The sequence below is a fragment of the Orycteropus afer genome, unplaced genomic scaffold (genome assembly GCF_000298275.1).
Source record: "Orycteropus afer afer isolate SDZICR_OR568_19922 unplaced genomic scaffold, OryAfe1.0 scaffold00031, whole genome shotgun sequence".
In the NCBI taxonomy this organism is placed as follows: Eukaryota; Metazoa; Chordata; class Mammalia; order Tubulidentata; family Orycteropodidae; genus Orycteropus; species Orycteropus afer.
The window spans coordinates 10,413,056-10,424,523 of NW_006921618.1; the positions used below are offsets into that span (position 1 = coordinate 10,413,056).

The window sequence follows — 11,468 nt, forward strand, 5'->3', positions numbered from 1 at the left end:
AGGAGAGACCCATTGTTGCATCTAGATGGCAGCTTGCTAGCTTTTAAGATCCCAGTCGCTACTTGCCAAAGTAGGAGGTGGAACAATGTTTTATATAATATGTTATGCCAATTGAGCTTGATGTCCCCTGCGACTATGGTCCCAAGCCCGCAGTGAACCACCAACCTTTCAGTCAGTGGTTGAGTGCTTAATCGTTTGTGCCACCCAGAAACCTTGGGGCAGCAGCTAAGAGGTGGTTTTCCCAGCTGCTGGTTATTCTGCTCTGAATCCCACCCTTTACCACCTCACCCCCAACCCCTACACCAACTAGTTCTTAGGGAAGACACTCAGCTTCTCTGATCTGATTCCCCTTCTGAAAAATGGAGACAGTGAGACGGGGCCCTGACTCCGCAAAGACGGTAGGAGGAATGTGACCTAAAAATGTGCCTTTAGTGCTCACAAGTTATCATTGGCTACACTCATAAGTTTGTGGCTCCCCAGCAGTCTCTGGCACAGCCCTGCCCCCACCCATGGCAGAGCCAGCTCCTGCTTTCCTCTCAGTCTCAGCTTCTCAGGCCTCCGGAGTGGCCACTGTGGGTCCCTTCTTCCCAAACTTTGTCACGTCCCCCCACCTCAGCTTGATTCTTCCCCCTCAAATTCATCCTCACCCACCCATGCCAGGCTCCAGAGGCTGAGGAAGCAGAAAGGAATGATATAAGCTCCAAAATACAGAGAGGGTCCTAATCTGGAGGAGAGATAGGCAATTACAGCAGGGATGGTCAGGAAGGTCCCCCTGAGTCCAGTTTCAGAGGATGAGTAGGCTTGGGGGAGGATGTGTTAGTCCAGTCCTGGGACCACAGCTCCCCACCTTGGCTCTTCCTGGGGCCTCAGGCTTCCAGCTACTACTGTGTCCTGTCATTCTTAATGCCTCAGGGGCTATTCATGGGGCAGGGGTGGGTGGTGGGGTGAGAGTGCACTAAAACAACATGTTTGCTCTTCAGCCAAAATCTTAATCTCTTGCCCTTCTTGAAAACCCCTGTCTCAGCTCTCCTGCTTCCTTCTTGGTCCAGTGTTAACACTATCTTTAGGGGAGAACAAGTGGTCCCCCATCTTCTGTTGACCCAACCTAAGAAGGGCTTTCCAAGACTTGCATTCATATATTTGTTGTGAGGGATGAATGGGAACCCAGGACAGCAGGGAACTTGGCTATCAGTGTTGTCCGCTGTATCCCTGCCCCCAAAAACAGTGCCTGACACACAACTGGGCCATATAGATATTTGATATAGATATACATATATCTATCTATATGGCCCAGGAGCTCTGATGGCGTAGTGCCTAAGGCACTTGACTGCTAACCAGAAGGCTGGTGGTTCAAATCCACCAGCCACTCCTCGGAAGGAAGATGGGGCAATCTACTTCCATAGTGATACCGCCTCGGAAACCCAAGGAGGGGTTGCTATCAGTTGGGTCTGGCTCGATGGCACATAACAACAACAACAAATCTATATGGCCTAGTTGTATGTCATGTTGTTGTTGTTAAGTGCCGTCGAGTCGTTTCCGACTCATAGCGACCCCATGCACAGCAGAACGAAACACTGCCCGATTCCGCGCCAGCCCCACAATCCCTGCTATACTTGAGCTCATCATTGCAGCCACGGTATCAATCCATCTCGTTGAAGGCCTCCCCCTTTTTTGTCGACCCTCCACCCTACCAAGCATGACATCCTTCTCCAGGGAATGGTCCCTTCTTACAAGGGGATAAAAGCCTTGAACCCAGAAAGAAGAGCAGTCAGCCCCAGGCTTACAGGTGAGGAGAGACAACGTAGGGACGCCAGAGTAGCAGGCCGGAAGAGCAGGGAAGGGGATAAAAGCCTTGAACTCGGACAGAAGAGCAATCAGCCGAAGAGATTAGGTAAGGAGGGGAAACTCAGGCCCACCCAGAGTAGCAGGCCGGAAGAGCAGGAGAAAGGGGATAAAAGCCTTGAACCCAGACAGAAGAGCAGTCAGCCCCAGGCTTACAGGTGAGGAGAGACAACACAGTCATAGTGACCCCCATTGTGTTTCTGAGGCGGTAAATCTTTACAGAAGTACATTGCCCCATCTTCCTTCTGCAGAGCGGCTGATAGATTTGAACCACCAACCTGCTGGTTAGCAGTCAAATGCCTTAGGCACTGCATTTACATATTTGTAAAAAAATAAGTGAATGAATACCTGTCTTACAGAATGGGTGTGAGACTCAAATGAGGTGGTTGTTTGCCATCAAGTTGATTCCAACTCATAGCCCCCCCATGTAACAGAGTAGAACTGTCCTGTGAAATCTTTACAGGAGCAGAGCAAACCAAACCAACCCACTGCCATCGAGTCGATTCCGACTCATAGAGACCCCCTTTGGGTTTCCGAGGTGGTAAATCTTTATGGAAGTAGATTGCCCAGTCTTCCTTCTGTACAGTGGCTAGTGGGTTTGAACTGCCAACCTTCTGGTGAGCACTCAGATACTTTAGGCACTATGCCACCAGAGCTCCTTAGCCAGGTCTGGGAGTAGATACCCAGGTCTTTTATTCAGTGGAGCAGTTTCTGGGTTAACTTAATCATTATGCCACCAAAAACAAAACAAAACAAAACAAAAAACCCAAAAAAACCAACTCACTTCTGTCGAGTCGGGTCTGACTCATAGCGACCCCTCCTTGGGTTTCTGAGGCAGAATCTCTATGAAGTCTTCCTTCTGAGGAGTGGCTGGTGAGTTTGAACCACCAGCCTTCTGGTTAGCAGTCAAATGCCTTGGGCACAGAGGTAATGTTGTTGTTCTTATTTGCCATTGAGTCGGCCCTGACTCCTAGCGACCCCTCCTTGGGTTTCCGAGGCAGTTATCACTAGGAAGTAGGACTGCCCAACCTTCCTTCCGAGGAGTGGCTGGTGGGCTTGAATACAGAGGTAATAGAGCCTGGTAATTTCTCCCAGAAAAATATGTAGTTCCTCCAAGGCAAAATTTGCTCTGGAACTCAAAGTTGGGTTGACCAAGACTTTGTCCAATCTGTATTGATGTCTGTAGACTTCCCTGCCCAAGCTCCTTTCTCCTCCTTTATCCTTGATAAGCATCACCCCCCAAAAAACCTCTAGTCCTCCTAATTCCATCTCAACATCTGTTTCACATGAGACCCAAGTGACACACATTAATACTAAATTATTAGGTAATTAAGTAGATTATAACAATGTATTAATTAATAATAATGAGGCTTCAATAAGCCAATGATCTATGATGTTTTTCTCACTGGAAACTGTGATCTGAGTTCCAATTGACCGGCGTAGGCATGCCTTTCGGGGGCAGAGCCCGTCTTCTGGGGCAGGAAGGACTGTCTGTACTTGTCTGTCTGTTCCTGCGTTGTTTCTGCTCCACTGTCTGGAAGGTGGGGTGGGGGTAGCAGCAGGGGACAAGCCTTGGTAGTGCCATCTGGTCGCAGCCTCTGAGTCCAGGCTGCCACTCAGACCTGTGAGGGACATAGGCTCTGATCCTCTGAGAACCCTGGAGGGGGTCCAGTGTCATCAGCCCTATTCTCCAGGTGGACACTCGGGACAACCCATGTATGTTCCTGGGGTAGGAAACTTTGAGGGTCACGTGGTATGCAGGCATCACAGGTTTAAGTACCACCCAGGAAGCCTCGTAGCAACCCCTACTGCCTGTCCAGGGCGTGACTAGGGAGAAGATTTGAGGCTGTGGTATAAAGGTGCTGTTCGCCTCCACATGCCTGACAAGAGTCGCCAAAGGAGTTTATTAGAAATGCCGATCCTAGGCCCCATCCCCTGGAGCCATGGGTTCAGCCAGTCTGGGGTGTGTTGGGGAAGTTGTATTTTTAGTAAGCTCCCCAGGGGATTCTCATGATGAGGCAAGTTTGGAAAACTAACTTGAGCAAGTAACTTCTCTAAGCCACATTTTCCTCCTTGGTGAATTATCGATGATACAGCCTCTCATGGAAGGTTAACAGGAAGATGAGTGATAAAGTATGTGAACTGCCGAGCAGCATGGCTGAAGCTTGCTTCCTCCCCGTCCCCGGTGCTATTATTGCTACTGCTGCTCTATCAGTGTACTCCCGGGCTTGGCTCTGCCGTGCCTCCTGCCTCATAGGCAGGAGGCACCTTGAGGACTCCCCCCATTTCAGGTCTGGGCTTGGCTGTGGAGATTGCTGGCTAGGGCCTAGGACTTTAGCAGAATGTCGGGTCCGCCAGTTGGCTCTGATACGGCAATTCCAGCCCTCTACTGTCTGGGAGACTGGAGATCTTAGGGGTCATGCAGCTTGGTGCTGGTCCATTAGTGGGGACAGGGCACAGAAGAGTCACAGAACTCACCATTCCCCTCTCTTGTAGTCACTCAGACTTCACTGCCAAGAAAATGCTGGAGTAACTGGAATGTCTGCTGCCCTGAGGAAGGTGCTCTGGTGGTGCAGTGCCTAAGGCATTTGACTGCTAACCAGAAGGTGGGTGGTTCAAACCCACCAGCTGCTCTGCGGAAGGAAGATGGGGTGATCTACTTCTGTGAAAATCCAATGGGGGCCACTATGAGTCAGAATTGACTCAATGGCAGTGGGTTTGGTTTTGATTTGGCTACCCTGAGGGAGCTTAGGGAGCTTAGGCCCCATGAGTTGGAAGTGCTGTTTGTGGCTTTTAATAAACTTCTGTGGCTTACCTGTGCTGGCTGAGAATAGTCCAGCTGTTAAGTTGTTTATTCATTAATAAGCAAGGTGAAGACAGTCAACCTTTGGCCAAGTTTGCCACAAATGACAGGAAGTAGACTTGTTTGCAGTGTCGGGGGAAGGGAGAAACAATTAGGACAAAGAGTTACAGCTGCTGAGAGGCGAGTGGGCCAGGGGTGCTCAGGAGGAATGACCCATCCTGTTATGGAGATAGTGAATCTAAACCAGTGGCTCTGAAGAGACGTTAAATATTAATTGTAAACAGATAAGAACACCATCACCTTTTGCTATATTGCAGGGAGGGGAGAGGCAGGGAGGAAAAAGGGAGATATGTCTGGGTACAAAGAGTGTACTACTATATTTCTGGAAGGGTCCCTGAGACAACTGGAGTTTGATCCTATTTTCAGAAATGTTCAGGGCTTTTGGGACTTGAGGGTGCATTTGCTCCTCAGGGACCCCATTACAGGCCCTCTCCTCCTTATACTCCAATAATCTCATTCTCCAAGAATCCAAACATGTATGGAATGTTCCTTCTGTTGATGAGAACAAAAAGCCCTAGGCTTGAGCTCCAGCTCTGTCACTGCCTCAATATGGGGCCTTGGGTGAGTCCCTTGCCCTCTCTGGGCCTCAATTTCCTCATCTCAGGGGTCATCTGAGATGCAAATGGTTCAAAGGCTGTGATAACACTCTGAGTCACAGAGTACAGGGGCCCTTTCCTCACCTGGGAGCAAGCGCAAGGGGAAGGTGGACAGTATGGACCCCATGCTGCCACCAGTGGAGTGTTGGGGAGGCAGGTCTCAAGGAAAGCCTAGGGGATCTGCCTAAAGGTTACCACTGCCACCCCCAAACAGTTCCCATCTATGACCTCACTTGTCTCTAGATGCTGTTTCCTGAAGCTCCTACAATCCCTCCCCTTGTCCACTCCAGACAGTAAAGACCCTCTGCTTGGCCTGGAGCAATCCTGAGGAAATCAGAGTAATTTGAGCCTGTGAGAAAATGCGGGGTGATTCTGAAGCCAACCCACACTGGGGAGTGGGTCACTTCCTGTGCTGCTCCATTTAAAAAAATCACAACAGGAAACAGCTATACTTTCTTGGGCACTGAAGTACTTCAGGAATTTATTTTACTTCATCCTCACCACAAGTGTGAGGCAGGTGTTACCCTCCCCATTCCACTGATGAGGAAGCTGAGGATGTAGCAGTGATTCATTTGCTTGAAGTCTCACAGCTGCTAAGTGGTAACACGGATGGGCTGAGCCCAAGGCTGAATTTCCAAAGTTGTGAAGGAAGTACAGTTTTTGGTTGGTGTCTCCTTCAGGGGCTATGTGGCCCCAGGTTCCTTTCAAATCCTCCTCCCAGGATAGGGCTTGAAACTCCTTCCTGAAGAAAAGGTTCATATGTTCTCCCTGCCCAGTGGGCCTGCATCTCACTTGGGGTAAAGTTTCTAGCAAAGGAGTGAATGAGTTCAAAATGGTGGCATTTTAGGTGGTGGTCCTGGTTGGACTTGAGCCCCAGGTGGCGCCCTTCGCTGGAGTCTTGCCATCATGTTGCCTTAGGCCTTGGCAGAAGTGCAGGTTGTTCTGGTTCTGCCCAGCCTACTATGAGACATCCTTTCCCAGGCTCCGAGGTCTCACTCTCTGTCAAACTAGATCATGAAACCGGCCAGGAACAAGGAGAAGAGGACAGGGCTCCTGGAAGACTTTGAGCCAGCATATTAGGAGCTGGGGCCCTGGATCACTGAGACTTCTCCATGCATTAACCCCCACACTATGACTGCCCCCTCCTGCCCTGTCGGGTCTCGTGCACACACTCATTTGCACATGCTGTATGCCCACCCTTACCTCCTCTGGTTGGCTCTTCATTGTGCCTCTTTGCCATGGCAGGGGCCCAGTGTCCCCTCCCTCTGACTCTCTCAAGGGCACCTACCTGGGGCTGGGCCCAGTGTGCTCACAGTTGGTCACGACAACTGAGGAAACGAGGTTGGTGGGTTTGGGGAGATGAGTCCCCCACCAGCTGTTCTCCCCTCAGGCCTCCCATTGCACAGTCAAGTCCAGGTCTCTGAAAAGGGACTCCAGCTCAATGGGCTGTTCTAGGTCTGGGGCCCAAGGTTCTTCGCTCTTGGTCTCTGTCTTGGACACTGGACTCTCATCCTTAGGGCACACAAGAGACTCCAGCAGGCCCCAGTGACTTGGACCATGGCCTGAGGGGGAGCATGGTGGGGAAGGAGTGTGCAAAGGGAGGGACACAGGGTGACCCTCAATCTGGACAGAGGCGAGCAGGGGGAGGTGGCCCTTTAGGTATCCTGGTGTCCCTGGCTCCCCATTCAGGTCAGGTGTTCTTTCCTTGTGAACTCCTAGATACTGGTGGGAGGATTTTTCTTCTTGGGGTTCCTCCATACCCAAGGAGGACACAGCCTGCAGAGAAAGGTCACCTGGGATGTAGCTTCTGACCGGGACCTCTTTCTGGAGCTGACCTTTAGGCCTGAGGTGCTTGGGACTAGAGAGTGCCACAGGCAGGGAATCTTTTCCAGAGCCTTCCATGAACAGACCATAGGATGGAGGCCAGCTGTTCCGAGTGGCCTGAGGGGTGTAGGAGGGAGGCGGGACCTCAGACATCTTCCGTGGAGTGTAGCTTGGATGTTCAACTTCGGGGGTGGCCTGAAGTGTGTAGGATGGGGGTCTGGCCTCAGGGCCAGCCTGTGGGGCATAGGGCAGTGAGGAGAGTATCTGGTGAGGTAGCATGTTGTGAGGCTGGAGGATGGACATGTCTGGTTGACCAAAGTAAGTGATCTCAGGCAGGCTGGGCAGCTGTGGGGCTCCTTGGGCCTCCCTGGGCCCAGGCACCTTCACCTGAGAGTACTGGACTGTCTGGGCTAGGCTGCTGGGGCCGCTGAGGTCCAAGGCAGGGATCACGATGCGCTCCTGGATGAACTGCAGTGGCTGGAAGGTCAGGACTCGCTGGACATTCTGTGTGGGAACAAAAGTCCACCTCGTTAGTGCAGGTTCAAAGCCTCGATGATGACGTGAGTGAGGTCAGGTACCCATAGCCCCTTGCTTTCAAGAACCCTCTAAATGCTGGGGCCTCTGGGAAGGGACAGGGGCTCCCAGGCCTTTAGGTAAGGGCCATGGGTAGAGTCTGGGTTATCTCAGGGAGACTCAGGCTCTGGTTTCTCTCATTGTTATTAGCTGCCATTGAGTCAGGCTCCAACTCAGGGCAACCCCATACACAACAGGCTTGGACTGTTGTGCTCCATTAGGTTTTCAATGGCTGACTTTTGTCAGTATATAGCCAGACCTTTCTTCCTACTCCATCTTAGTCCGGAAGCTCCACTGAAACCTGTTCAGCTTCATAGCAACCCGCAGGTCTCCAATGATAGACAGTGACCTGCATTGGCTGGAAATCGAACCCCAGTCTCCTACGTAGGAGACAAATTTTACCGCTGAACCACCACTACCTCACCACTACCTCTAAACCAAAACCAAACTCACGGCTGTCGAGTTGATTTTGACTCATAGTGACCCCTCCTTGGGTTTCCGAGGCAGTATCACTATGGAAGTAGATTGCCCAACCTTCCTTCCGAGGAGTGACTGGTGTGTTTGAACCACCAGCCTTCTGGTTAGCAATCAAATGGCTTAGGCACTACACCACCAGAGCTCCTCCACTACCTCTAGGAAATACATAATCTAGGAAGGAGAGACCAGATTTTGGGTTGACTCAGAGAACACTCTTGAGATGGGGGTCCACATTGCTCCTTGGCTCCCAGTTTTGAGGGCCTGATAGAAGGCAAACTGGGAAAGGATGGGGCAAAGGGGGGGTGAGAGAGAAAACGGCTCCTCTGGATGGTGACATTAGCAACATGCCCTCAGAGCTGCTGTGTCCTTGGGTAGATGAGAGCTGGCCCCAGGCGCCCAGATGGCTCATGGCTGTTAGGGCCTGACACTAGCTGAGGCAGTGCTGGCCTCTGGATCGGGCCTGCTGGTGGGATTTATGTGGCTGGCATAGAGCTTTACATTTTTTAAATCAGTTGCCCAATATTTGAGAATAGGGGATTTCATGTTACAATATGAAACACTGGCTTCCCTTGAAAAAATGGGAGGCTCTGGCAAGATTGGGCCTGTATTCCCATGTGGCCACACTTGGCTGCCCGTTCAGACAGGGTGTGAGGTATGGCATACCGCAGCCCCCACCTCTTCCCATGCTCCACACGTCGCGGCAGCCTGCTCACTCTGTGCCTGCAGTACCTGCTAGGCTCTGCGCGCTTTCAAGCTGCATCAGTTTTCTGTTGCCACATGCATTATCCCCAACCCCCTACCCCTTTGCAACATCCTCCAAGACCCATAGGCCATGCTCTGGCCAGTTCCAGATTAGACTGTGAGCTCCTCGAGGGGAGAAATCAGGCCTAATTTCTGCTTTGTGTGCTGATCCCTGCATTTCAGGGAGAATGAGCGGTCTCGGGCCCTGGGCTATGCCCTCCGCTGCTCAGGGACCTTCCCTAGACTTTTCTTCCTGACCCCTCTGGGACTGCTCACCAGGGAGTTGGGTGGCTGAGGCAGCTTCGTGACGTATCTGTAGCTCAGGTAGCAGAGCACGGCAACGAGGAAGCCCATGGAGAACAGGAAGACGCCCCAGAAGGAATAGGTCCACGTTGGATCTGGTGAGCCAAGAGGCCAGAGAAGGAAGGTGAGGCTGGATCCCAAGTGTGCATGCTGCAGACTTGGGGGTTTTCCTCCTCTGCCCTCTCAGGTGAGGCTTGGGAAGCTTCTCCTACCCCCCTATCTGCAGGGCCCCGGGAAGGGCACTTATAGAGGTTCACACACCATGAAACAAAACCAAATCATTTGCTGTTGAGTTGATTCCTGATAGAATACAGTTGGTTCCAACTCAACGTGACCCCATATGTTGCCGAGTACAACTGTTCCCTAGGCTTTTCTTGACTATAGCCTTTACAGAAACAGATTGCCAGGCCTTTCTTCCACAGTACTGCTGGATAGGTTTGAACCATCACTCTCTCGGTTACTAGAGCAAGCAGTTTGCACCATGCTAATGAGCCTAATCCACACATCATATTTATGCTTAAATATCTGTTGTTGTTGTTGTTACTATGTGCCGTTGAGTCAGACTCGACTCATAGTGACCCCTCCTTCGGTTTCTGAGGCAGTATCACTATGGAAGTAGATTGCCCCATCTTCCTTCTGAGGAGTGGCTGGTGGGTTTGAACTGCCAGCCTTCTGGTTAGCAGACAAGTGCCTTAGGCACTACTCTACCAGAGCTCCCGCTTAAATATCTAGAACATAGAACCTATAAATTAAGCGTTTACACTTTTAAATAAAATATGTTCTGTGTTCTCACCATAACAAATACATTCTTCATAACAACCTGGAAGGTCAGGTTTGGATTTAGAATTCCTGGACTCCTTGGGGTATTGTGCCAAAAGGTAGAGGTGCGGAGAGAGCCCCTGTGAGGTCCTGAGACCTTGTCCTCACAGCTCCATCTCATATGGATGCCCCAGACCACGTGGCTAAGGTCACCTATGCCCACACAAATAGCCACCCCAATGGCTACCCTTTAGGTCAAGAGTCTGCATTCAGTCTGTCCTTGGGAGGAAGCATCCCAGAAAGAGGTCTGCACAGACAGCATAGGCTTGAGCTGTTTGCACAAGGGATTTGGGCTCCAGGTGCTCAGAGTGTGGGCTGGAAGGGAAGGCACAGGCTCAGGGTGGACTACCCACTTTACTGTGTAGACTCCTCATCTCAGAGGAGGGGCTGTCTAAAGTGAGGGGCTTAGGGATGGACCCCTATTGCCTGGGTCTGAGGGTCGGGGAGTGGGGTAGAGGGAGGGGAGAGGTGACGGTGACAGTGACAGGAGCCTGTCCTCCAACCTCCCTGTGAAGGTAATGGTCTGGGTACTAGGGAGGGCCTTGCTGGGGACGAGAGGCTGGGAGGGCACCACCTTTTCTAAAAGGGCAGGAGAGGGACAACTAAGAGCTTCAATGCCCGAGCCTCCTCCCCGTGGTCCGGCATCTCTGGGTGGGCACAGCCGGTTCCTGGTATGACCACCTCCGGTCAGTCCAAGTAGGGCTTATGAAGGCCTTGTTGAGGAAGAGGTTGGTGTGGTTTGGAAAAACGGGCATTTGTATTTTCCAGGAGTCCTGACTCTTCGAGTATCTTCCTTCTGTTCTTGGCTTCCCTTATGGCTTCAGGTTGAGGAGCTAATCACCAGCTGCCGATGACCTCGGCCATTGCTGGGAAGCCTGGAATTGCTGGAGCCTCTAACTCTAGCATGCTCTCAGCTCCTCCTCCAGCCCGGGGGCTCGGGCCTCTCTAGGTTAGCGTCCCACCTCAGTGACACCTTGTCCCCTGTCACACTGCGGCTCCAGGGAGGAGACTTGACCCAAATGTCTAAGGTTACTGGGAGCCCACTGCTCATTGTGTAGGAACAAGATAAGCACTTGGAACAGTCTCTGGTTTGACACATTTCTCACATGCTACTTTACCCACGGGGAGGCAGGGTGGGATAATAAAAACAATAGTGGCTTGAGATGAAGTACTGGGTATTAGAGTTCTGGCTCAGCCATGGTGTGTTTAGCATCTTTCCTCCAGTGTACTATTCTCTCTGGTCCACTGTTTATTAACAGTAGCCAGTGATTATTAGTCTTACTGTGTGCCATGCACTGTGCTGGGTGCTCTACCTATATTTTCCAACTAAATCATCAAAGCAACTCAGAGGAGTAAGGATTTTCTCTTCTTAAAGACGAGGAGGCTGAGTCCCAGAGAGGTTAAGTGACTTGATGAAAGTCACATAGCTG

The 11,468-nt window shown here is 51.3% G+C and overlaps 1 protein-coding gene across 1 annotated transcript in view; it reads right to left on the bottom strand.

Annotated features, from left to right (window-relative positions):
- Positions 1-6,687: 6,687 nt before the first annotated feature.
- LOC103192818 (interleukin-22 receptor subunit alpha-1) overlaps positions 6,688-11,468 on the bottom strand; it is a 55,102-nt gene continuing 50,321 nt past the window's right edge. Inside the window, exons 8-9 of the mRNA XM_007935875.1 lie at positions 9,193-9,314; positions 6,688-7,629 (exon numbers count right to left, since the gene is read on the bottom strand). Coding sequence (XP_007934066.1) covers positions 6,688-7,629; positions 9,193-9,314 — 1,064 coding nt within the window. The remainder of the gene's footprint in view (positions 7,630-9,192; positions 9,315-11,468) is intronic.